Source organism: Nicotiana sylvestris, chromosome 4, assembly GCF_000393655.2.
Source record: "Nicotiana sylvestris chromosome 4, ASM39365v2, whole genome shotgun sequence".
NCBI lineage: Eukaryota > Viridiplantae > Streptophyta > Magnoliopsida > Solanales > Solanaceae > Nicotiana > Nicotiana sylvestris.
The window spans coordinates 120,781,121-120,808,369 of record NC_091060.1 but is presented as its reverse complement, the minus strand read 5'-3'; the positions used below and the strand labels follow the sequence as shown (position 1 = coordinate 120,808,369).

At 33.1% G+C, this 27,249-nt stretch overlaps 2 protein-coding genes across 4 annotated transcripts; one reads left to right on the top strand and one right to left on the bottom strand.

Annotated features, from left to right (window-relative positions):
• The first annotated feature begins 8,231 nt into the window (after positions 1-8,231).
• LOC104229598 (uncharacterized) lies at positions 8,232-20,735 on the top strand. 2 transcript variants are annotated; one of them, XM_009782254.2, is made up of 14 exons: positions 8,232-8,385; positions 8,512-8,617; positions 9,052-9,139; positions 15,002-15,101; positions 15,196-15,269; positions 15,355-15,426; positions 15,504-15,581; positions 16,409-16,533; positions 17,631-17,703; positions 18,015-18,076; positions 18,168-18,566; positions 18,719-18,818; positions 19,717-19,968; positions 20,545-20,735. In XM_009782254.2, exons 2-13 carry the CDS (start codon positions 8,538-8,540, stop codon positions 19,915-19,917), a joined length of 1,452 nt encoding a protein of 483 aa, XP_009780556.1. In that variant the 5' UTR covers positions 8,232-8,385; positions 8,512-8,537; the 3' UTR covers positions 19,918-19,968; positions 20,545-20,735. The 2 variants fall into 2 exon arrangements, with proteins under 2 accessions (XP_009780556.1, XP_009780558.1); XM_009782256.2 differs by lacking the exons at positions 19,717-19,968; positions 20,545-20,735 and having other exon boundaries at positions 18,682-18,818.
• A 337-nt stretch (positions 20,736-21,072) lies between these two features.
• Positions 21,073-25,897, bottom strand: LOC104229599 (pheromone-processing carboxypeptidase KEX1-like). Of its 2 annotated transcripts, none has more exons than XM_009782258.2 (3): positions 25,778-25,897; positions 25,255-25,351; positions 21,073-21,640 (listed from the first exon to the last, which is right to left on the bottom strand). In XM_009782258.2, the coding sequence occupies exons 2-3, from the start codon at positions 25,318-25,320 to the stop codon at positions 21,197-21,199; spliced, it is 510 nt and encodes a 169-aa protein (XP_009780560.1). In that variant the 5' UTR covers positions 25,321-25,351; positions 25,778-25,897; the 3' UTR covers positions 21,073-21,196. The 2 variants fall into 2 exon arrangements, with proteins under 2 accessions (XP_009780560.1, XP_009780561.1); XM_009782259.2 differs by having other exon boundaries at positions 25,650-25,779.
• Between the last annotated feature and the right edge of the window lie 1,352 nt (positions 25,898-27,249).

The following is a 27,249-nucleotide window of genomic DNA, read 5'->3' as shown; positions in this document are numbered from 1 at the left end:
AAATGATCGTGTAAATCTCTTGTGCATTATTTTCAAGTCTATTATATGTACAAATCAAGATCTTTTATTAAAAAAAGACACAAGGCTAAAAAGAAATTTGTAAAGGATTACAAAACCAAGGTGAGAAACCAAAAGATGAGAGAAACAGATCCATCAAAGGATGAACATAGGTCAACGAATTTCGATTATTCCCATTATGCATTTAGCTTTTTGGACGTGAATTGGTTTAGGTGAATTCCGCGCGAATACAGCGAATACAATCGCACAGCTCGACTCCCCTATTTTTTAGGCGAATTCCGCTATGGTATTCATGAATACAGTAGCGCGAATACAATGAATATAGTCACGTAACAACTAAATAGTAACTATAGGAAGTAATTATATATATGGTAGCTACAAGAAGTTAACAGCCACTAAACAATACTCCCTTCGGTCCAAAATAAGTGATTTTTTGGCTTTTATTTGTGGTCCAAAATAAGTGATTTTTCCAGATTTCAAGAATGAAATAATTATTTTTTTCCTACATTGCCCTTGGAGTAAATAATGCTGGAGTATGTGTTAGGAGTATTTGTGTGAAGAGATAGTAAAGGTTAATATTGTCAATTTTATTGCTAATTAATGTTAAAGGTGGATTTCTTAATCTGTGTAAAAATAATTAAAAAATCACTTATTTTGGACCGGTGGAAGTAGTGATTTTTGAAAATTCCTCAATTTTAAACTAAAATGATTTGTCAAACTCTACTACTTTGCATCGGACTTCGAAAGATTCCTATTCTTTAGCACCACAAATGATAACATCACTGTGAAAATATAATGTGACACAAACCGAATGATTATGTTTGAAACCTCCTATCGATGTTGCTCAATCACTTCGTATTCTCACATTTATGGATCTTACTAAAGTACCATTATTTATTTTTTTATCATAATTTAATGCCACACCTTTCACAATATTATTTTTTTTAAATGTTTATTACAGTTAAGGTAAAGATTAAAAAAAAATAATTTATCTGGATTTTAAAAAATGAAAAGTATTTTAAATCGGTTATAAATAGTATTTTATTTATGGTTAATGTCTATATTTTAGAGAGATTTTAAGGTTTATTACTTGGTGGTTAAGTCACTTTCCCCTATAAATAGAGGAGTTCTATTCTATTGTAATTTATCCCAAATCAATAAGAATTCTCTTTCCCTACTTTTCTCTTCAATACTCTTCTTCTTTTATTGTTTTATAACACGTTATCAGCACGAAACTTTAACCAATTGAGTATAAGCTTTGGGATTGAGCATAATAAGTGTCAATTGTTCCATGAACTACCTTCATGATTAAATTCTGGATTTAAGGTAAGTATTTTATTTTATTTTTCTCGTTTAAATTCTTAAAATTTTATAATTTGATTTTAAATACAAGTAAAGACAATAAATTTTGATTATAACTCTAATAGAATTTGTGAGAAATTATAACCACCCAAAGTGGTACAATTTCTATGTCTTGCCATGATCAAATTCATGTATGATTGTGAGCACAAGAAGTGGAAACTCGTCCCATTGAATTTGCTTCATTCTCATTCCCTTTAGAGAATATGGTAGCAATATGTAATAAGCCTGAAAGATGACAAAATTATTACAGTGAAGGTATCAATGGAAGTGAACGTGACAATAGACGAAATTATAATCGTCATCATTGTGGTAATGAGAATAATAAGGATTCTCAAAATAATCTTTCACTCCGTAAAAGTACCGTTTGTCATCGATTTGACATGAAATTTTGTAAATCACATATAGATGATTATTGTTCATTCATAATGTGAATGTGACAACATGTGATTTATGAGTACATATTCATTATTGGAAGAATATGAACGTCCTAGTGGTAGTGAATATACCACACTCACATCTAGAATGAGGTTTGAGATGAAATAAGAAAATAATTTCATTATTATGGCATGAATGGTCATTGATCACGTACCTATTGTAATTATGCCAAAATTTTATGGCAATGTAATTATTATAGGGTAAAAGTAATGGAAGCAACATATCTTGCCTATAATGATTTGACCATGACCATAATGGTATAACTTTCTCATTGAAATAAATATTCACCATATATATGAATAAGTGGTAGTACAAAATTAACTGAGAACTCTGGAAGAACCAATACATTATTTTGGAGAAACACAATTGATTACCAATAAGATATTGTGTTGTAGTAAGTCTCAAATAAACTTATTGTGTTTCTAAAGTATTCGCGAAAGCGGTTGGTTATATTGAGACTATAAATAATGAGAAGACTTAATATCTTCTATTACTACAACTTATAGCGGCGTAATATGTATGTGAAAAGCTACCTGCTTTATTCTCCAGTTTGTACTACACAAATAAAAGAATGCCACAATAAAGTGAAAGTTTATTGATATAAAAACTCATATCATAATAAACTTGGAGTTTATTTATAATTGCACACGTCATGGTATAAACCTAAAGTTTATCAATATTGATAATTATTCAGTTGGCATAATTGGTTTAGCCATATTAATTTAAGTATGATGTGCAAAATTAAAAGAGAATTCACATGGGTAAATATTAAAGAACTAGAAAGTTCTTTACGAATTCTCTTATGTTGTTCTCATTGATTATTAAACAAACTAAAATTGGGATTGAATCTCACGAATGCTGGAAATATCAAAGGTGAATATGGGCCCGCTCACCTGCTTTGTATACCATATAAGATGCATCTATGAGATGGTTACATGTGCGATTGTTATTAACCCGCAACCTGATATTTGCGAGATAACTTGCGAGATAATTTAATTTAGAGCATAATTTTCAGATTTTCTATTCAAGACAGTTCATCTTGATAAGTTGGTTTATATCACAGTTGATTTAGCAAAATAATTTATTGAGTGCCTCCACTTAATAGCTAAACTATTGCTTATGAGGACAAAGTTATCTATATCAGTTTGATATACATTATATACGAAAGTATATTACATTCTCCCCTCACAAGTGGTTCAGGGTCAGAACCAAATAATTTCATCTTATTATTATTGATGTGCGGTGTATATTATTATTAATACTGTAACACACAAAGGTGAGTTCCCAAATTGAGGAAGAAAGTTAGTTTTTCTAGCATGAAGGGGAGACAAGATAAATAGTAAAAAAAAGTTACATGGGATGAATTATCATTTGTACTTATGAACTTGAAGTTCATAAAAAGGTAATTCATCTGCAATATATTGCAAAGCATGCCAGAGCATTTGCTGACCCAAAGAAAGTAACTGCAAATGCTCCTATTAGAATAAGTCCTAGAAGGACAAAATCTATGGTATGCTTAAAGCGTAAAGACAAATCGGTTTTAAATAAAATTCTTGATAAAGAAGATGAGCAAATGATCATAATAAGGAGGCAAGTGATCTAGAAGATCACATGATATAACACTTCATAAAATCTCAGAAGAGATTCAGGTGTTTGAAATATGAATGAAGAGATCTCTATGTTATGTTTTTATGAAAAAGTATTGGAACCGATATAAAATATTCGTCGACAACATCTATGATAGCGCTAAATATATATGAGGATCTTAAGTTTGGAGAAACAATTTCGAATAGAATTGGTTTCGTATGAAAGACATGTAGTTCAAATACTTGAAAGTATAAAGTCAATGATATATGCAATCAGTTTTCGGTATCTTATTTGTCTAGCATGACATGAAAACTTGATATGTATCTAAAGTCTATTATATGACTTATATATCTTAACTTATATAACAATCCTTGAAGGATTTAAATTGTTTAAAGCGTATACAATTCTTGGTCCTGAAGTACCATATCCTAAGTGCAATTTGTGCACATATGTATCTTGCTATAACTATAAGCATGGTAATATGATAGCGAAAATACCTCTATGGAGATATTGAAGAGGCTATTCCACGACATTATATGAAGACATTACATATCTATCAAGAATGATGATTTCAAGGTTCAACATATTCATTCAAATTAATATTGATTGATTTGTTTATCAAATCTCTACCAATAATCTTTTGAAGAAGGTGCACAAAATCGGGATGCGAATACTCAAAGATGTGAATTGATGCTCTCATTAGGGAGAGTTAATACACGTTGTACTCTTTTTTTCTTACAAGGTTTTGTCCACTGGGTTTTCCTTGCAATATTTTTAACGAGGCAACCAAAAGTCGTATTTCTAAACATGTGTACTCTTGTCTGTATTTTAGAATTTTTTTAAAGTTTATTACTTGGTGGCTAAGTCACTTTTTTCTTATAAATAGAGGGGCTATATTCTACCCAAATCAATAAAAATTCTCTCTCCCTACTTTTCTGTTCAATACTCTTCTTCTTTCTTTTATTGTTTTATAACAAAATCAATTATTTTTAGTAACCGAAAAAGATCGGAGGAAGTACATAAATTATAAATGTAAAATTTAATGCACAAACAAAATCCAAACATTGTATTAATTATGCCAAAACTTACTGCAAGGTGAACCAAATCCTAATGACGTTGTAAAAGATTAATTAGTGAAATGAATGAGTTTTACAACAAAAACGCTTAGTCAATTTATTTCATACTTGTACTCAAAGTTATTACGATGTCACCAAGTTTTAATTTAAAAATTAGTAAATTAATCCGCACTTCGCGCGGCTATAAAAAAAAATACAATATGTGATCTCATTGTAAATTTAGCCAGATAGAATAAATTAATTTTTTCATGTGTGTGTATTTCTTTATAAATATTTTTTTCTAATTAGCTCTTAAACGTTCCATATCGTCAATTCCAAAGCTAATTTTGTTATCCTAAAAAATTAATTAATGTTTGATAGTTGATTTTGAACTTTACTAATTACAGAAACCAAACATTTAGACTTGAAAATATGTCAATAGAAACCCATCCACCACTAAGCTTTCTTTGACTATAAAAAAGAAACAACTAATATTAATTTCATTAAACCCTTATATAAAAAAATGGCATTTATCATGTCAAGGACGATTGCCATTGCATAGATTGCCCTGATTAATTTCTTAACATGAGAAATCTTATATGCTCATATTGTTGCTTTCGAAATTCATTGTATTGTTTGTTCTTCCTTCTCACATAAATAATATTAATTTACGCACTCTTTAATTTTTTATAATTGATTCTGAACTTTTTATTATAAGTATATGATGATTTGGGACTATTTAATTCAACTGATAGAAAGGAAATATAATATTATTCGATTAAATGATTCACAAAATGCATAGTTGTTTTTCTTGAAACAAATTTTACTTTTGTAGCATTGCTAGAAGTGTCTTTCCAATTTCATTGGTCAAATCGAAGACTTGATTCCTAATTAACAGGAGAAAAGAACCACATTAAGAAAATATAAGTAAACCTGGAAGATCAAATTAATTGAAAATTTTTGCCAAGATTATATAAACTTATCAATATACAAGAAATAGAACTGTTGCATAATGTTTAAGACTTCCAAATCCATCATAATTTTGATTTTAGACCATAAATTTATGCCTTCTAATCTAACATGTGTTTTTGCTCCCTAAGATCAAAGTAAGCTGCTAATGTTTTGCTATATAAGAACAAAAAAAAAATTAAAAAGTAGTAGTCAAAATTAAACTATAGGCGAGACCGTAGAAGTCATTTGTAAAAAAAGGCACAAAATTATATTAAGTCAGCATGCTATTATGATTGTGCATACCTTCATAATATTTAGCTCTTGCCAGTATTTTAAAACACCTAAGGGATCAATAATTCCAATAGGCACAATTGCCAAATTTCTCAGTCACATATGAGAAGAAACTGCAAAACCTAGCAAAATAAGAACAAAAAGAAAGTAAGTCAGTCAAAAAAAAAAAAAAATCCACATGCAAGAGTAAATCGTCATATATTTAACAATTGATTTAACAGGGTTTTTTGATTTTACAACTTTGCAGACAAATATGCCATAGAAGATAGTGCTAACATGATATTTCATGGAATTGTGGCTATGAGACTTATATTACATTGTATAAATATAAATAGAGGAATAATCATGTCATTAAATAACATATTAATTTTTGGATGTTATGAATATGAGAGGTATGAGAGTTATAAATATTAATAGAAACTGAAATTATGGAAACGAACAATTCTGCGGAAATACAAGAATTGGAAAATTGAGAGACTCAATATTCTTAAATGTCTTTCCCTTCTAGTTGAGGAATGAATGTAGACACTAATTGATAGAGAGACCTCATTTTTCAGCAAATATTTTGAGGGAAATATAAGAGAAAAAGGCCAAACAATTGACAAAAAAGATAAATACCAATGCTGGCCTAAGAGAGGTGTCACCTCATCTTTTCTTAGACCAACTTTATATATATATATATATAGAGAGAGAGACTAGTGAATCTATTCACGCTTCGCGCGATGATAAAAACTATCATTAAAGTCATAATTTTGTTATATATGTATTCTATACCATCTAAATTTCTATAAATATTAAATCCAATGCAATACAACAAATAAAATATAATTTTTTTATAAGAAAATTAAATATTCAAAAGTTTTTATGGTCGCATGTCTCTAAGACCTCCAATTGGTGATGCCGGAGGTGGTACTCTTCGACCAAATCGATAAGCCCTAAATAAATAATTTCTCAAGGTTGCTTGTTCTTTCTCAAATATTTAAATCTCATTTTTTAGATTTTAATGTGCAATATCTAGCACACAATCTTCATAATCATATAATAGACATGTATATATGTATGTAATATGCATTTCTTATACTTCTAAAAAAAATGTTCAACCTCAAAACATTACTCGTTAAACTTGAGCAACTCATTGAATTTGAAGTCATCTTACCCGACTTCATACATCTTGCAACACAACTAATGCCTAGTGGTATCGTTAATTTATTTTCAATATCACTCATAATCTTATTTTAATAATTTAATGTGGGCGCTTTCTCTTACCACATATATCGAAACCTAAACAAAATTAATTAATTTTCTTTTCAAGAATATCACTTATAAAATAGTCATAAAATAGTAATTCCCAAAAGAAAAATGAGTCTAAGAGCCAATGCAAAAGCTGAACTCTACATATTCTTAATGAAAATGAGAATTGAAGAAGCAATATGAATGACTAGAGGATAAAGGAAGAAACTTACAGGTAGAAAAGCCATTGCAACGGTAGGAATTTTTTATTCTTTATAAATACTCTCTCCGTTTCAATTTACAAATTGTAACGGTCCATAAATATAGAATATGAAAGGTTGAAACCACAACAACCATTCTATTTACATTTATGGATAATAAGCCAAAAATATTTTGGTACCCAAATTTTTTATATAACATTTACATCTATAAATAATCAACTTTTTTTTAAAGAAATGTGTACTCTTTAGTTTTACTACATTTCACTAAATTAGAAATTTACAAAACTTGAGAAACCTATTGCACTGGATAGAAAAAGCAAAGAAGCACATGTAAATTACTCTTTTACGTCACTACATAATTACAACATATTTTTTGCTTCTCCCTTCCCATGGAGAAATTCAAAAGGAATTATCGAATTAATTGTCACAACTATAAAGTAAATTACCAAATTATTTTAAAGAAAATAGTGACATACCTGGTATTATTCTACCAATTTCTGGCTAACCATAGTCTCTTGTTCTCCATTTTTATTTTCACTCTTAGAGAGGGAAGTAAAACAAAGAAAGGCTGAAGCTACTACATCCAAATTGAAACGCAATTGAAGAAATCAAACATGAATATAAACATTGCACAAACTATTATTTCAGATGATATCAAGTAAAACAAATGAAGTTACAAAATAATACAGGAATAGAATTAGATTTCTGGGAGAGCAAAATACCTTTATTGCAACAGTCCTTGAGCATTGGAATTATTTTTGAGTTATGGGAAAAAAGCTAATGCACAGAAAGAAAATAGAAAGATTTAAAGGAAAGAAATAAATAGTAATAATTATGAGATTTAAGTGAAGGGTAAATGTAACGGAAGAAAGGTATAGAAACGTTATAGGAAAATAGATGAATAGTATATTAATGATGAAAAAAGTAAATAAAGCATACTTAATTGTTAGCAAATTTTAAATGCAAAAATAAGGAAAAGGGTGTAAAATATAAGATAAAAGATAAATGTGAAATATGCCACATCAATCTTTCATTTTCCCAACTTTATTATATATATATATAGATATATATTAAAAACGTTAGCTGATCAGAGCTCCGGCGACAGACTTATTAGAGACCCCAAAATCATCTATTTGTACCCCCTAAATTAAGCTCCTGTTCTTATCCACTTCACAACTGTTTAATATTTATTGCAGCTATTCGATTTTTTCATGAGTTTATTTTCCACAATCCCGGTGAGTTTTCCTTAATTGTTGGTTCGTTTTCTGTTTGACACAATATAAAATTGTAATTGATATTGAAACTTACGTATCAATTGTTTGAATTTTGGTAGTTACTGGTTTTCTGGAAATTGTGTGTAGATAAACTAGGGTTGAAAACAGTGAAGATGACGAGAAAAACGAGTTGCTGTGGTATTTGTGAGAATTCAAATCTTCCTTCCATTTGTCCTGTTTGCGTCAATTACAGGTAATTCAAATATTTAACTACAGTAGAAAAACAACCAAAAATTGAAGTTCCTAGTATTATTTCACAATCTGCTATTTTGTTATTCATAACTTATTCAGGTGAGGCTGTGGATGAATTTTATGTACAATGCAATTGATGTGGATGAATATCTGATTTTGGATAGGGGCAGACATATCTAACAATCAGTTGCTTCATCCTAATCCACTATTTGGGGCCTTGTATATATAAATGTGTGTATGTATGTGTGTAAATCCATTAGGAATTGGTATAAAAGAATCAAATTCACTGCTTCGGAGCACTCTACATCTTGAATCTGTCCCTGATTTTAAAGTTACCTTTAGCAATTGGATACTAATATAAAGCAATAGGAAGTGGGTGGGGTTTTGGGGCGGGTTGTAGAGGATTGTGATTCTGGTGATGATGTATTTTTGCAGATTGAATGAGTACAGCACTGTGTTAAAATCACTGAAGGGCAGGAGGGATGCACTCTATGGGCGATTAAGTGAAGTACTCTTGGCTAAGGTTTTCCTACTCCCTAATGAAGTTCTCTCTTGTTATGGTTTCAATTTGGACTTTGACACGTCACTTATCCTTTTGTTACCTACTTGCCTTGTTCAAGAAGTTGCCTTTCCCTTTTGATCTAATGCAGGTTTAAGTATGTTCATTTGAAATTCTCTGTGAATCAGTTTATCCATACCACAAGCGATAATCTAATCATACTGTTTATTACATCAAGGAGAACGGCATGGTAGTTGAAGAATTCACAAATAGGATTAACCTAGGATGGTTAAAATGGAGGAATGTCACGAGAGTGCTATAAAATAGGAAGTCACTGAACAAAATCAAAGACAAGTTCTGTAGAACAGTTGTAAGATTGTTAATTTATGTGGGAGTGAAAACCCAGTAAGTAATTCCGGCAGGCAATCATCCACGCGCCCCCACGCGCGAAGCAAACCCACTTTTCTCCGGCGAGATCCAAGCCATGCGCCGGCGCGTGTGGCTTCTTCCGACCACTTTTCAAATTTGTTTCTTCTCTAAGCCCCTCACCAGCCTTTTCCGACTAACCCATACCATTTTCGCCAAAATCCGACTACTTTGAAAAACTTCCGGCGATAGAAAACAACCTCCCAGACCACTTTCTCAATATTTTTTCTTCTAACAGACCACTATCCAGTCTTCTCCAGACTTCTCCGACCATTCCCATTACAGTTTCACCAAAATTCTATAACTTCTCTAGTATTGAGAAGCGAATGGTATTGGAAGAAACACATAGTTAAGCTCCAATGGTGGAATCCGATGGTGGGGTCTGTTCCAAGAAATAAAAAGATGAATCAAGTGTGGATTAGACCAGTAGGGCTTCCACTACATCTATGGTCTCAAAAAGTATTCAAAGAAGTTGGGGAATTTTGTGGTGGTTGGATTGAAACTGAGGAGGAAACATAACTAAAAAATCATTTGAAATGGGCAAGAATAAAGGTTTCAGTAGAAGGATCTACAATACCAAAAACAGTGAAAATAAATTGTGAAGGAGTAGTCTTCGAGATTCAGATCTGGTGTGAAGCTCCGGTGAGAACGTACAACAGTGTAAACGGAGAATTCAATTGTACGAAAAAGAGTACAACAACAGACAAGCAGCCAATAGGGGGAGGAGCTACATGTATTTGGAAGGGACATGTGGGTAGTTCAAAGCAGGTTCAGCTTGTTCCTAATAGAACAAGTGAGGATCCACAACACTACAACAAAGAGGAATTAGGCTCTGATTCTTTGGCCCAAATTATATTCGAAGAGAAGGCTTTCAAAATACCACTCACAAAGCAAATGCCAGATCCTTTTAAAGAAGAGATAACAACTATTCAGTTCGAACCTTCTGTGATAAATCATATAATTACCTTTTTGGAGGAACCAAAGGAAAACAACAACATCGACAGCTTAGAAAGAGAGGAAGAAGAGAGGGAGGATGACGGAGATAAAGAAAATCAACAAGAAGAAACTCCTCAAGACAATGCTATGTTGATTCTTGCAGAGCACGAAGTAAAGGAACATAATTCACAGGACTACAACAACATACACATGCAATCAAAAGAATCTGATATGTTTGTGGATTGGGCAATTGAAGAAGTTGTGCCTCTAAACCATCAAAACTTAGAGGCAGAAGAAGACCTGGAATTTGAAGTATCAATTTGGGTGCATCAGAATATTATCAGACTGAGCAAAGAATTTGGGGTGGATTTTAGTGGTTGTGAGAGAGAAGCATTGGAACTTTACATGAAAATTGACAACAGAAGGCAAGCGAACAAAGGGAAAGAAGTTACACAGATTGTCCAGACTTCAAAGAAGAAGGGATTCAAAGAGCTGAAAGGTTTGGATATTGGAAGCAATTTCAAGAGCAATGGAACCAGAAGCAGGAGGGAAGCATTATCAGTCATAGCCAATGTTAGTGAACATCATAACATGGAATGTCAGGGGACTTAATAAAGTCAGGAAAAGGAGATTGATTAAAAATTTGATACTCAATGGGAAGGCAGAGATCTTTTGCTTTCAAGAATCTAAAATAGAAGGGGATATTAGGGAGATTGTAAAAGAACTATGGGGTAATAAGTGAGTGAAGTTTGCTTAGCTGGAAGCTAGTGGGACTAGAGGGGGTATTGTAGTAATGTGGGATGGTAGAACATGGAAGGGGGAGATAGTTTGTGTTGGAGCACATACGATTACATGTAAATTTTCAGGTAAGACTCAGGAATACACATGGCATCTTTCAACTGTGTATGCTCCTAATGATAGAAAAAAGAGGGAGGAAGTATGGTGGGAGCTAGCAGGTGCTAGAGGTCTCTTTAATGGACCTTGGGTAGTATATGGGGACTTCAATACTGTAAGGTACCCATCAGAGAAGAAGAATTGTTCTAGATTCACAAGAGCTATGACTGATTTCTCAAACTTCATTGAAGACATGGAACTGGTAGACATCCAATTATCAGGAGGAGAGTACATATGGAGAAAAGGTGACAGATATATAATAGCAGCCAGATTGGATAGATTCTTGTTTTCTGCTGACTGGAATGAAAACTTTAGAAACATAAAACAATCATTGCTCTAGAGAGTTACCTCAGATCATTTCCCATTGATGCTTGGTAGTTGGAATCCAGTTGAATCATACTTTAAGTTTGAGAACTGGTGGTTACACACTGAAGGATTCAAAGACAGAATTGAAGAATGGTGGAAATCCTTTACTTTTGAAGGAAGGCCAAATTTCATTTTAACTTTGAAACTTAAAGCCTTGAAGAAAAAGCTAAAGGAATGGAGCAAAACTCTGATTTTGTGAATGTTTCCTCCATAGGCAGTATATACAAAATTATCTCCAAATTACTAACTGAGAGACTAAAAAAGGTGGTCAACAAACTGGTGGATTCTCAACAAATGGCTTTCATAAGAGGCAGACAGATCATGGACGCTACGCTGTCCTTATAGCTAATGAATGCATTGATACAAGGAAAATAAGCAGGGAACCTGGGATTCTATGCAAGCTGGATATAGAGAAAGCATATGATCATTTGAACTGGAAATTTCTCTTTGAAACACTAAGGAGAATGGGCTTTGGTGGAAGATGGATTAATTGGATGAAATACTGCATCTCAACTGTAAGTTTCTCGGTACTCATCAATGGAGAACCAGCTGGTTAGTTTCCATCACAGAGGGGTATGAGACAAGGGGATCCCCTTTCCCCTTTATTATTCATTATTGCAATGGAAGGATTGAACGATATGCTAAAAAGAGCACAGTCAAACAGTTGGATCAGAGGCTTCAAGGTGAACTGCAGGGCGGATAACAACATGAGGATTTCACACCTGCAGTATGATGATGATACTTTGGTGTTCTGTGAAGCTGATAGAGAACAATTGAAAGTACTAAGGGTGATATTCATTCTTTTTGAAGCCACTTCTGGATTACGCATAAATTGGGACAAAAGCTTCATTTATCCGGTAAATGAGGTAATGGAGATACAAAGTCTTGCTGATATTCTAGGAGGAAAGGTAGGTCAACTGCCTACTGTATATTTGGGGATGTCATTGGGAGCTAAGAGCAAATCTAAAGGAATATGGAATAGTGTGCTTGAGAAGTGTGAAAAGAAGCTAACAAATTGGAAGAATCAATATCTATCTATGGGGGGAGACTAACTCTGATTAATTCTGTACTAGATGCCATGCCTACTTATATGATGTCTCTATTTCCAATCCCAGTCAATGTAGCGAAGAGAATTGATTCTTTAAGAAGAAACTTCCTATGGGAAGACACCAGTGAGAAGAAGAAGTTCTATCTGGTTAATTGGAGCTCTGTAACAACTAGCAAAAAGGAAGAGGGGCTGGGAATAAAAAACATAAGAGTTCAGAATCAGAGTTTGATGATGAAGTGGCTATGGAAACTTGCAGCAGATGAACAATCACTGTGGACGAAGGTTGTTACGGAGAAATACGGAACAAAAGGAAAATGGACAACCAAATCAGTGAGAAGCCCATACGGTGTCAGCTTGTGGAAATCAATCAGGAATCTGTGGCCAAAACTGATTAACAAATCCAAGTTCAAGGTAGGAAATGGTAGGAAGATTTCACTGTGGGATGACAATTGGATAGGTCAAGGACTATTGAAGGATCTCTTTCCTGACACATATTCTTTGAATCAACAACAAGTAACATTACATGAGGCATGGACGAATCAGGGATGGAACCTTACATTCAGAAGATTGCTAAATGATTGGGAGATTGAAAAGTAACTGACTTTTACAATAGTTTAGAGATATTTCGTGGTATCAACTCTAATCAAGATCTTATCGTATGGAAAAGTAATAGGAAGGGGAAGTTTTCTGATAGATCTGCTTACAAGGAATTCAACTCGTCAAACAATCGGGTTGGTTGTTGGCCATGGAAGATGATATGGAAAGTAAAAATTCTTATACAAGGTTGCTTGCTTTACATGGTTATTGGCAAAAGAAGCAGTACTAACACAAGACAACTTAATCAAAAGAGGATTTCACCTGTGCTCTAGATGTTACTTATGTGGAGAGAAGGGAGAGACAATTAGCCATCTTTTTTTGCATTGTAAATTCACTGTACAAATATGGAGAATCTTCATCAGCTTACGGGGAATTTCATGGCAATGCCGGGAAGAATTAAAGATGTTCTAAATTGCTGGAATAAAGAGGGCAACATTACTAGTTATAAAGAGAGATGGAGAATTGTCCCGGCATGCATATGGTGGACAATTTGGGAAGAGAGAAACCAAAGATATTTTGAAGACAAGTCCAGTAACATTCACAAGATAAAGATGAATGTTTGGCGCTTTCCTATTTTTGGTGTAAAGGAAAGTTGTTGGAGGATCATGAATCCAATTTCGATGTTCTAGATTCCTTGTGAGATGACCAAGGATATTTAATGTTTATTTTTCTATCTGGGCACTTTTTTTGTAAATATGTGTGACTTCACTTTTCTAGTGAAGTCTTTTTATTAATATATAAATATGTTACCTTCTCAAAAAAAAAAAAAAAAATCACATAGAGGGAAGATGTCTCAAAAGACCTATAATCTCTTATAATGTCTTGGAATCCATGGTCTGGAGGGCTTTTGAGCAAATTAGAGACTCGACATTCATGTAGGTCTAGGGACGATGAAAAGATCATATGAGCGATATGAATCTGTTGGGTTTAAGGAACTGTTGTTGTTACACACATTAGGTCCCAACTTTGAAATAAAGGTATAGAGAAGATTAAAAGAGAGTATGGTAGTCAAATAGAAGGATCTAACTGGGGTCATAGTAGATAGTCCCATACCATCCAGTGTTCTTAAAGCCTTTTTTCCCTAGTTTCGAACTTGTACATCAATGTAAATATAATGTGAAGTTTAAAAAGCGTAGTTTTAGAGGACTCCTATTTTTCTTTAAAATAAAACTTATTTAGTGTTGGAATGAAATAGACATGTATAGAAAACTTAATTAGAGTTGGGTGATTAATTTGCACAAAAGAATATAGTAAGCAAAGTGAGATCAGTATGATGCATGTCAGGGCTGCTATAATATTCTAACAAAAATGCGAACAAAGTCTTGTTAACCAACTGAAAGCTCGACGGGATGAATGTATTTTGACTTGCTGCCTATAGGCCATTTCCAGATTACTCTAGGGGTTATGAGCTGCCATTATGTCTGCCTTCTAGTTGATGCCTATCTTAGATATTCAGTATCCTAAACTGATATAAGCTCCCTTATATTCTGTAATGAGGTATATTCTTACCATTACTTCTAAAAAACAAATCGGTTACAAGGTATACCTGTAGCTGAAAAAGAGGCATCTGTTCATTATTTATCTCATGATTTTGATTTGGACCTTTCGGTCATCTTCAGGGTAAGGCTGATGATCAACTTAGTTGGAGGGTGCTTCAGAACGAAAAATTGGCAAGATTAAAGGAAAAGCTTCGACAGCAGAAAGAGCAAGTTTCACAAGGTGTTTGGTCCTGTATTACTAATGGCAGCTCTTCAATTTTGATTGTATGCAGATCTTAACCTATTGGCGAGCAGACTAATACATGTATTTACAGGGAAGGCGAAAATCGAGAAGATGTCTCATGATCTGAAAATTCAGTATGAGTTTCTAGGATCAGCGACGAGCATGGTACATGGAGTCTTTCTTTTATACTTCACATTTTGGTATGAATAGTTTGATGTACCCGCCCACTGATGATTGAATCAAATTGCAGTTGGAAAAAAACCGTGCGGAACAACTTGAGAAGTTTTATCCTAATCTCATCTGCACTCAAAATCTTGGGCATGTGAGGAATTATTCTTCTGTCTAACTCTCCTATTACAAAATTTTCATGCTACTAATGCTCTTTTATCGAAATCACAGATGGCAATTACCTCTGAGCTTCTTCATAAACAGTCTGTGGTTGTAAAACAGATTTGCAAGTTATTCCCTCAACGTCGTGTAAGTCTTGAGAAATTATATATGCTTATAATTGTGGCACACACTACTCAATCCAAACTACAGAGAATGGAAAGAATTACTTTATCTTGTCCCTGAAAAAGACTATGGAAGATGGGGATTGATATGGTAGTCATTTCGAGAGGCTTTTCTTATTATATATGTGCATTACTACCTTTGAATTGGTGAGGCTCTTCATCTTCTTTTTCTTAAATTAGCAAACTCTTAATATTCTTGAACTTGAAGTGAAATTTTGGGAAGAAAACTGTGATTGGCTTCAATGAGGATTGCACCTCACAAACCCCGTGCTTCCCTGTTGGTTATGTAAAAATAATGATTATTTCAACAATTCAACTTCACAGTTAGATGTTTGATCATGTGAGCTATCGGGGATTGGATCCATGGTTCCTTCATTTTCTTGAAACAAAGTATCTAATGTGGACTATTGTTGAGATTATGAATCTTAGCCTGTTCGTGTTCCATAAGTGCTTTACAGTCTGTTTCTTTTTTGGCCCTTATAAATTCCCCCGTTTCATTTTTAAAAAAATAAAAAAATTAAAATGTCCGTCATATAGAAGTTATGATTGTTTTAGGAAAAACGGAAATTGGAGTTGGCAGTTCTTGATCTACTATCGGGTCATCGTTGTTAGTATATGGGCGGAACTGTGAAGTCATTCAGGAAGAAAACCTGAACTGTGTATGCTTTGTAATATTTCTGTTTGGTATTTACGATGGCCAAGAAAAGAGGACGTTGGACTTTGAACTTCCTCTTTCTATGGTGACTATCTACTTGGAGCACATTTATGTTTCTTACAAATCTTGCGTTGCAGGTAATAGTTGATGGAGAAAAAAAAGACACGTTAAGTGGCCAATATGATAGCATCTGTAATGCAAGGTTGCCAAGAGGACTTGATCCTCATTCAGTTCCATCTAATGAGCTGGGTGCTTCTTTAGGGTAATTTCTTTTGCTTGCTTATCACATAAGTCACTTTTCCATCTGTGTAGTCATTAAGTTTCTGAACATAGCGTGTGGCGTTCAAGAGTCTAGATATCTGCGGAGCCATTATTCAAGTGACAATATGAGTTTGCTCTGTTATTCTTATAATCTCATCTGGATGTTTCCCTTTCTTTTGCTCAATTATTATCTTTCGCAGTTTTCTTTGAATAATGTTTACATTAGTGCCCAGTAATTGTGGCCTCTATGAGTTGGAGTGCCATGGCTTTTCTGCCAAAGTGGATTATTGGCCACCTATGCTTTTTTGCATTCAAATAGGAAGGAAATAAGCCCTATGAGGCTAGCAATTATGCTTTGGATGCTACAGTCAGGCTCCTATATATTTATTTTTTCATACTCTCAGGTTTTGGTATTCTTCTTAATATGCTGTGATATTTTCAAATTTTCTTTGTATACTTGGGCTTTTTTGGGTTGGAGGTGAGGGTGGTTTATCTGGGCTACGCCAATAAAATTATAAGAAGGGTTTATGAAAGCATTGGAGTATAGTTGATAGGTCTTTTGGCTGGATTTGAGGATCTTTTGGTAAAGGTTCAAGTTGCTTTATGCTATACAAGAAGTGAAGACGGCTTTCCCAAGAACTCAAAAAATTAACTAGAAATTGCAAAACCCATGATATCCTTTTATGGAGAGGATTGCTGGAAGATGAATACTGATTGTATCCCCTTATGGTCCAAGGGCTTGTTACTGTGTGGTCTGCAAGTAAATGAATAGTTAGCTATAGATATGCCAAGAGTGCTACTTGCTGATTTAGGCGTACAGAATAAATCCAGTCATTTCAAAACCCAGATGGAAAATGCATGTGCATTACGTTTTTCTAGCGATACCATTTATCTGGTGTATTTGAGAATATTCTAGTATTTACTGGAGCAAATTGAGTTATGTAGTATGTCATTGAAATGAAACACTGCGTATACAGATCCACATGCTGAGTAGATTGAGATAATTATCCAACGATTTTTACGTGTCTATTTGTACAAAAGCCATTTTGGCCAGTAATAATATATTCTAATGATTTTATTTTCGATGGTTGAAAGCAGATATATGGTGCAACTTTTGAACCTTGTTGTTCGTTGCATATGTGCTCCTGCACTTCATAATTCAGGATTTGCGGTATGCTCAAACAACCTTCTATCATTGTTTTGATAGTTTAGCCTCAAATGCTTGAGAGTACATTAATGGAACTGGTCAGAGCTGTCTTAGTACAAAAATCTTTAATTAGAGAAATATTGCAATTTATTTTATGCCAGAGCCAGGGGAATAGCAAAATATAATTTCCTAGTAACTTTCAGACCTTAGTGAATGAGGTCGCCTTTTTTGCCAGAGTCACTGTACATAGATGGACAAAGGATAACATATTTATTTTATCTTGAACGCACAACAATCTTTTTTAGTTTCTCATGTGTCTTTGTTCATTACATTAGGGTTCATGTTCTCGAATATGGCAACGAGATTCTTACTGGGATGCCCGGCCGTCATCTAGAAGGTATTCTCTTACTATAATGTAGAAATTTATTGTTCCTTTTCCACTGTAAAGAGATAAAAACTTTCCCACTGATGTTAGTCATGCATTGCAGTGGTGAGTACCCACTTTTTATTCCACGCCAAAACTTTTGCTCGTCAGGTGGGGAAGCTTCATGGTACGACAGAAGTTGCAGCAATTCTGGAAGTTCAAGTGACTTTGGAGTTACCTCAATGGAATCTGATAGAAAACCTCGGTTGGATTCTTCTAGTAGTAGTAGTTTCAACTACGCTTCTGCTTCCCTGCACTCAATAGAATCACACAAGGATCTGCAGAAAGGCATAGCACTTCTCAAGAAAAGTGTTGCCTGCATTACTGCATACTGTTACAACACATTATGTTTAGAAGTTCCTGCCGAAGCCTCTACTTTCGAAACATTTGCAAGATTGTTGGCTACACTTTCTTCTTCAAAGGAAGTTCGATCTGTGTTTTCTTTGAAAATGTCTGGTTCAAGGTGCATATTTCCTTTATTTTATTATTTATGTATCATAATTATAGATCTGTGCTCAATACTATGTAATGAAAGAAATTTACTTATCATGGCATTGAAACCTCTGATTGTCCAGCAGTGACCCGTATTCAGTGATTCGGTTTTATAATATATAGGGCATCCAAGCAAGTCCAACAACTGAACAAATCTGTTTGGAACGTAGATTCAGCCGGGTCATCTAGCACTTTGATGGAGAGTGGACATGTGCCAGTATTGGTATAGTTTCTTTCTTTGGATTCAGTTCAGCATAACATATATTGGCATTAAAAATATTTGTATGAATATATATAGAGTGAACATGCGCCAGTATTGGTATGGAGGCATAGTTTTTAGTATTGGTTTCATGTCTGCAGAAGACTTGAGTTTTTCTGTATTTGATATTTGTTTGTGTTGAGCATTATGCCATTGCCTAATTTTTGTGAGGGGTAAAATGCATCATTATCCACTCTTGCTGACCACATCTCCTTTTCTATTGACGTCTACATTTTTTTTGGTTTTCTCACATGTATGCAGTAGTTTGTTGAACGAAATTAAAGGATCTTATGTTAGGGAACAACGAACTCAGTAATGCGGCAATGAAGAGATATCTATGATAAGCAGGATCTGGCATAACTCAATTATGCCTAGGCGATTTTTATAAATCTTTATGGAGTTTTCTTGCTTTACGTGTACTAATTTGTAACAAATTGAGTTAGCTGATTTAGTGTTTTATGTACGCTAGATAATTCTCTCCTGGATTTCAACTAACGGCCTTTGTTTTTTCTTAAGCTTTCTTATAATTTTTCAGAACTTGATGAGAAAAATTTATTAGGGGACATAATTTAGTAAGAACTGCAAAGAATAGAGAGTCCAGAAACCTTGTAGCTACAATCTCTTTAAAATCTTTTGGAATTGCTGCTGTGGATCCGAGGATGTGTCAGCTTTGTTTACTAGTGGATGGTTTATGATTTGGTGACTATGATAACTGTGCATTATAATATGAAACTCTTTGCTACTGGGCCCAATAATGTGTTGCAACTATGCTTTTACAGTTTTTCTCTCGTAAATAAATTTTGAAAGTAATTACTACAATGAAGCTGATGCATTTAATTTCTCTTCTTTCTTAACTTTGCAGAGAAATACATTTGACAATGCTCTTCCAAGTTCTAATGCCAGTTTGATTTATGCCACTGAAGTATCTGATGTAGGAAGGAATGAAAATTTAATTGAAGGTTGGGATCTTATTGAGCACCCTCCTTTTCCTCCTCCTCCATCACAAACAGAAGATGTTGAACATTGGACACGGGCCATGTTTATTGATGCAACAAAGAAATGAGCCACTTCTTGGATGGCTACTTCATTGTAAATATAGCCATTGCTCATGAAGGTAAACTGAGCTACTTTGCCACATTCACATAACATACATGTTAAATCTCTGATAGAGTTTCTTTCATTTTTCTCAAATTTAGAGGTAAATATAATTCTGTTTCAGTGATTGATTCTTACTACAAATTTGTGAATTGTCTTCTTTCTTGTGTGATTTGCTAATACATATATACCAAACTAGCAAAACCTAATCCAGGCTTCATTTCTGAGTTTACAATCTTGCAACTCAATTTTCTGGTCCTTCATATTGGCTTGGTGCTTTGTTCACGTTTAGCTGCAAAAAATGTCTTGATGTGGCAATATATGTGTGTGTCTGTGATGTAAAACTGTTCCATACAAGACATCTTAGTGATGACCTTTTGTGTGGCACCGTAGGAAGTTCATAACTGATCACGGGTATTAAGTAAATAAGAACTGCTGGACTCATGAGTCATCGTCATAGTTATGCATGTCTAAAGCATTTAGATACCTGTTGTTTTACACTGAAAATTTTCTTCTTTGCCTCTTCAGATGTAATAATAAAATAACTTTACTTCCTTTTTTTCTTTTTTCTTTTTTCTTTTTTGCTGTTTCATAGACATCCAAGGATGGAGGGAGGGATGCTTCTGAGTTACATCAATCTCGTGGATGAAAAAACTTGTAAAGTTGTCAAACTAAGTTTAACATTCACAAATTGTAAATAGCGTGAACGTGGTTTTAGCTTTATTTGTGGAAACCACAGTATCTTTATTTTACGACTATTACCTTATTCTCATACAGCTTTAGAAAGAGTGACGGTTTTGCATCCAAGCAAACACCCATTGGAAGATAAATATGCAGGCGAAATATATCCTTTTCTATTTAGCTCGCACCAACCTTCACTGCCTGGGGGCCGCAAAATATGTTTGTCATCAGGTGCTAAAAACCTGATTCTCTAAGGAGCTCTTCTATGACTGGTAGCTGGAGATTTCCAAAACAAGCTAAAACCTCAAAACTGAACTGCTATTCCTTTCCTGCAGCAAGTTTTATGGGTCACCGCACTGTACTTTCTAAGACATTTTGGTAGCAAAAGTGAAGGCCCAGGAAAGAAAGAGATTAAGATATGTACTCTGGAAAACAAGTTAAGTTGAGGGAGGGAGATTTTGTTTGCTCAATTAAAAGCTCCAACGTTCTCTAAAACATAAAGCGAAAGGTAATTGAAAGGCACATTAAGTAATTCTCCCTCTCAAGCTAAAACTAAACTCATTCGTTCACTTCTTCCTTTTCTTTGGGGGCTGGATCGTCTCTTCTTCTTCATCATCTTCTGGCTCCTCCTCTACAACTTCTTCTTCTTCTTCATCTGGCCCTTCTCCGCCGTCGTCATCATCATTATCATCATCGTCGTCATCATTGTTGTCGTCGTCATCATCATCATCATGACCTTCACCACCACCATCTTCATCTTCTGCATCTCCATTTTCTTCACCTTCTCCGTCATTGCTTTTCTTGGCATCGCCATTGGTTTTGTTGGGATTGTTTTCATGAACCCCATCATCAGAAAATTGCTCTTTACCATCCTCAAATCCACCATTTCTATTCTCAACATTGTTGTCTCCATCTCCACCTTCCTCAGCAGCATCAACTACTTTGTGCTCATCATTTGTATTTTGATCTCCCTCGACTTTGGTCTCAATTGCCACCAGCGGCATAACATCCTGGAATTACTTAAAGACATCATCTTACATGCCTATTCTAGGAATACTATAGTGGAGAAATGGATGGATTGCCTGTCAATCTCATGACATAACACAAATATTACTTTTTCTAGCCATTGTACATAGATTATACACAGTTATAAATATATTGTACATGAATTATACATATATTATAAATCCACTGGTTATTTTTAGTTTAAAAGATTAGGTGGACGGCTATTTTGGTTAAATTCTTGAGGTTTTAACACCGTTAGTCCCTTTGTAAAGTTTTTATATAAGTAGCACTATTTTAACTTTATTTTAAAAATAGCACATTCATTTACACTTAAAGCATTTTTCAAGATTCTTTACATGACATTTAATTTCTTAAACGTAAACACTTAAGCACAATTCAAGGGATGATTGAACCACATTAATTTATTACAATATTCTCTCTCATCATTAATCCAAATTTACCATTTTCTTTGCATTTTGACTCCGAATATGTGCTATGAGGAAGAGGATCTCTTTTTCATAATTCTCTCATACACAATCTAAATCAATCTACATTCCATAATCTTTTTTTCACTTCCACAAATAAATACTCACCCAAATATCTTAAAGATACTGAAAAGAAGCAATCGTGGGAATTTCTTGTATTTTTTCTCTAAGTTATACCTTTAATATAATATAATTATTTCATCCATATATATATATATATATATATATATATATATATATATAATACATTGTAAATTGTATTTTGTATATTTAAAATTTAATATTATACTATGTATATAATAGGTATATTTCGTGGATTAGTTTTAAAATGAAATGTTATATAACGTGTATATAAATATTATATTTATTGTATAAATTAAAGCAACAGTATTTTTTTAGGTTTGAAGATACATAGTTATACAATATATATACTAATTGGTATATTTAATTTATATATTATATTATTTATGCTACTGCAAAGCTAGTCCTTTATGTTTTTTTTTCTTCCAACTTTTCCTGTTGTATTGGACGAGATGGTGAAGATTATCTAAAAGGAAGAAATAATGATTGTGAAGAGAGAAGAATAAGTTAATGCAATGGATATAGTAAGCATTAATTAACTTTCATATATTTAGGAATTTTCGGAATGGATGCATCATGTTGTTATAGGGATTGAAAATAAAAAAAGGTTTTTATGACGAGATTTTAGGCTTAAAATGAGGGTTCCTTTTCTAGCAAGGTTGCTAAGATGGTAATTTTTTCATGGCTACAATTGAAATATTCATTTTAATACTAAAGATCTGCAAATTATTTTTTACATTGCCTAGTTATGAAATCTTCCCTTAATTCTTCAACATAAAATGAGCCCAAAATGCATACTACTAAAATTTTATGGCCCATTATTATAATAGAAGGGGCAATTTCTGTCCAAGTCTAAGCTCATTGGTCCAGTTCAGAGTGGACCACCTCGGAGTACTATTTACAGCCCAAGTATGAAATACTAGTACTAGTTAATGTGAGGTCAGTCAATTTTATAAACATAAAATTAATCATATCTTGATAGCATATTCGGATATAATATTCTCTTAAGAAAGAGTCAACATAGAAAAAGCATGTTTTTTCAATTCGTTTGAAAACAACATTTTAATCAACATGTTTCTTTTTATTTAAAATAAAATAAAATAAAGCTCAGTTGACGTTTCCAGGATTACAAAAATCTCATCCAGAATTGATTATTCCCCAAATATACCAATTTAGTACATTAAAAGTCCACTGTGAAGGGGCAGTAGTTGCAGCATCTATTCTGCAAAACTAACATAATTGGCCAGTGGCAGACTATATAATTCTTAGTGGGCCCCTGCTCTGCATCAACTAACCCGGAACCCAAAATGGCATATAATCCAAATTAACGTTCTGTTTCAGTTCCGACACTGACAACCAGTACCCTATAGGCGCACGTTAACTTCACAACATTAAAAGAGTACGAGAAAATAAATGCTACTTCTTCATAATATTTTTAAAAAAACTATTTCTTACACCATAACTCCTCTTTTAGATATTTTGCACCCTTTTCTTAGTTTTTCCTGAGCCGGGTCTATTGGAAACAACTTCTTTATCTTTACAAGGTCGGGATAAGATTTGCGTACACACTATCCTTCCCAAACTCCATAATATGAGATAATACTAAGTATGTTATTATTGTTGTTGCACCCTTTTCTTAGTTTCTGAAATTTTACTTATTGAGAATAAAATTTCTACAGCTAAATTATTTTGTTGAGGGGTTAATCCAAAACAAAAAAGAAAAGAAAAAAAAAAAAGAAGCAAAACCATTGGATTCTGAGAGAGAAAACCTCCTAATTCCACAAAATGAAATATTTTGGAAGCACACGACCAATGAACATTCAGATACTTGTATTTTGTGGTGTTCATGGTTTGGTTTGGATCAGTTTTTTCCTAAAAAGAAACCAAACTAAGTAAGTCGGTTTTTTAAATATTAGAACCAAACCAAACCAATTAAGTCAGTTTTTCTTGATTCGGTTTATGTCGGTTTTTCGTTTTTTTTCGGTTATTTGTCGGTTTTTTCTTAAATATAAGACATACACTACCAAACACATATTCCGGCGACCACATTTTCAATGTAATACTATCAAATCAATTGTCATTTGAGAAATCTATTATTTGCCAAAATATATAGATGATAATTGAATCAAATAGTGATGAATAATTTAAGGACTGAACTAAAAATATGTTATTTTTAACACGAAATGGATTCTTACACTAAACAAAAGAAAACTACCAATCAAACTAGAATGTAAAGGTAAAGAACTATATTAAAAGTGCAAACTATTAACATTTACCATAAATTTTTTGAAACTTTGTATAATAATATACATATATATAGGTGTAATAATAAATTTGAAATAGCTACTCCTATAGTCGATTTGGTTCGATTTTTTCTGATTAAAATCAAAACCAAATCAGATTTGATCGGTCTTTAAAATTCAAAATCAAAACCAAACCAAACCAAACCAAACCAAAAAAGTATCGATTTTTTGGTCGATTTGGTTTGGTTTTCGATTTTTCGGATTTTTATGAACACCTCTACTTGTATTGTACGGTAAAAAAGAACAGAGAGATAGAGAGCACATGAAATACTTATTCACTGTTCAGATAAATGTATATTTTGTTATTTTATGCTCTCTTCGGTTCAGTTTAATTGATTTTTGACTATTTTGTCACATATTAAGAAATCCATTTTTAGTATTAATTAACAATAAAATTGACCATATTAATCTTACTTTGTTCATGGGAAATGCAACAAATACTCGTAGGCTTATTATTCCAATGACAACTTTAAAAAAAAAGTTAATTAATTCCTTCTTGATGTCGGGAAAAAATCAAATATTGCATAACACAAAAAAAAAGTCAAAAAATCAATTAGAGTTGACCGGAGAATATACACAATTTGTAATTACTTAACCACCATTAATTAATAAGTTTTTCTGTTTCAATTCACACCAGATTATGGTAAAGTAAGATAATAATATTAGCATGTAAAACATTTTCCAGGTTAAAATTGCAAGGAATAAACACAAGTAGAACTGCTAATTAATTTAGCTGGAGTAGTAACTAACCTGAACGGAGGCTAAAAGCGTGGGTAGAGCGCACGTTAGCAGAGCGTTGGTAAGCATGACCTCCATTTGTACGGCACTTGTACTCTTCTTTCCACACCTGCTAATCATATAAGACTTGACCGTCAAGATCTCCTCCGAAATATCTTTCACAAATTAAAAAGCCATATACCAAAACTAATGATGAAATTTTTTAGACGAAAATCGTAAACATGACTCATATACACAAAAATATAGGAGTACTAAAGTTTTGAGAGAACGGTCAAAAAACGAGGATGAGCTAAATGAAGCATATTAATTATGTGTAGTTGTGTACTTAATGTAAAATGCAAGTCATACAACTCTAAACTTGAGATCTACACTACAAATAGAAAATTCGAAGATAAATAGAAACCTACTTTCTTCTCCAAATAAAACAAGTTTCGGGTAAAAGCTGTAAAGAAAATGGCGAGAAACAAAAAGTTTAGGTGTTGAATACTACAGAAAACATTTTCTGGGAAAGTAAAATGAGTGAGAAAACTGTTACCTGAAAGATGTGTGAGAAAGAAAAGAGAAAATGGTATTTGCAAAGAGAGTTATACGCAAAGGTTTGATTAAACGGAGAAAATAAGGAACCAGAATCTAATGCTTTGTTCCTACTGCTGCCACCCCTTGGTCCCACTTCTCGACCCATTATTTTTAGAATAATTTTACATTGGTCCCTGAGCTATCTTATAACTGTAGTTGTATCCTCAGACATTTAATTCAATGTCTTTAAGTATTGAAATTTGAAGTACGGATTTTATTATATTGGTTAGTTGAAGATAGGTAAAGATTTTTGTATCCACTATGATACTTGACCCAGATTACGTTAATAAATATTCCCTTCGATCATTTTTACTTGTTCACTATGAATTTTGCACACCCCTTAAGAAAGTTAAAATGTTTACTACTTATGTTAATATAATAATTAAGAGTTTTTCGTATAAATGCAAAAAATATTGTTCTTTCCTTTTTTTTCTTTCTATAGTGGAGATAGTCGCACATAATGACCGACATCTTATTAAAGGACTCTAACTTTATTTTACCATGATACTCATATTAATTGATGCATATTTTAATGGATTTGGAAATATGACTTGAAATGAGTAATTGATATTGTGGGTATAGCAGGAAAAATAAATTATCTTATAACATGAAAAAAGAAATTATCTTCTCTTGATATGCTAAAAATAATAAATAAAAATAAAAATCTATTTTTAGAATATTGGACAAATAAAAGTGAACGGAGGGAGTACTAATACCGTATGTTATATGTATGATTAAGATTAATAAGAAAGAGGATATTGTTATGAAACAATAAAAGAAGAAGAAGAGTATTGCAGAGCAAAGTAGAGAGAGAATTCTTATTGATATTGAGATGAATTACAATGGAATAGAACCCTCTATTTATAGGGAGAGAGTGACTTAGCCACCAAGTAATAAACCCTAGAATCTCTCTAAATATGGACATTCACCATAAATAAAATTCTATTTATAACACTCCCCTTGAATGTCTATTCAACAGATAATGTGCCTCGTTAAAACCTTAACTAAAATAAAACCCAGTGGAAAAAAATTCTAGAGAAGGAAAAAGAGTACACATATCTAACAATACACCTTTTGGTTGCCTCGTTAAAAACCTTTCAAGGAAAATCCAGTGGGACAAAACCTTGTAAGGGAAAAAGAGTGCAACGCGCATTAACTCCCCCTGATGAGAGCATCAATTCACATCTTTAAGTATTTGCATTCCAATCTTGTGCACCATCTTCAAAACGATCTTTGGTAGAGACTTGATAAACAAATCAACCATATTAACTTGAATGAATATATTGCATCTTGAAATCATCATTCTTGATAGAGATGTAATGTCTTCATAAACTTCCGTAGAATGACCTTTTCAATATCTCTATAGAAGTATTCTCGCTATCACATTATCATGCTTATAGTTATAGCAAGATATATATGTGCACAAATTGC

What these genes read in the sequence shown, in the direction of transcription:
- LOC104229598 (XM_009782254.2), top strand. Translation starts at nt 8,538, where the DNA reads ATGACGAGAAAAACGAGTTGCTGTGGTATTTGTGAGAATTCAAATCTT. An exon ending in AGTTATTCCCTCAACGTCGT is followed by an intron (nt 15,582 to 16,408) that starts GTAAGTCTTGAG and finishes CTTGCGTTGCAG; the next exon opens with GTAATAGTTGATGGAGAAAA. An exon ending in TTGAAAATGTCTGGTTCAAG is followed by an intron (nt 18,567 to 18,718) that starts GTGCATATTTCC and finishes TATAATATATAG; the next exon opens with GGCATCCAAGCAAGTCCAAC.
- LOC104229599 (XM_009782258.2), bottom strand. Translation starts at nt 25,320, where the DNA reads ATGGAGGTCATGCTTACCAACGCTCTGCTAACGTGCGCTCTACCCACG. An exon ending in CGCTTTTAGCCTCCGTTCAG is followed by an intron (nt 21,641 to 25,254) that starts GTTAGTTACTAC and finishes AAGTAATTCCAG; the next exon opens with GATGTTATGCCGCTGGTGGC.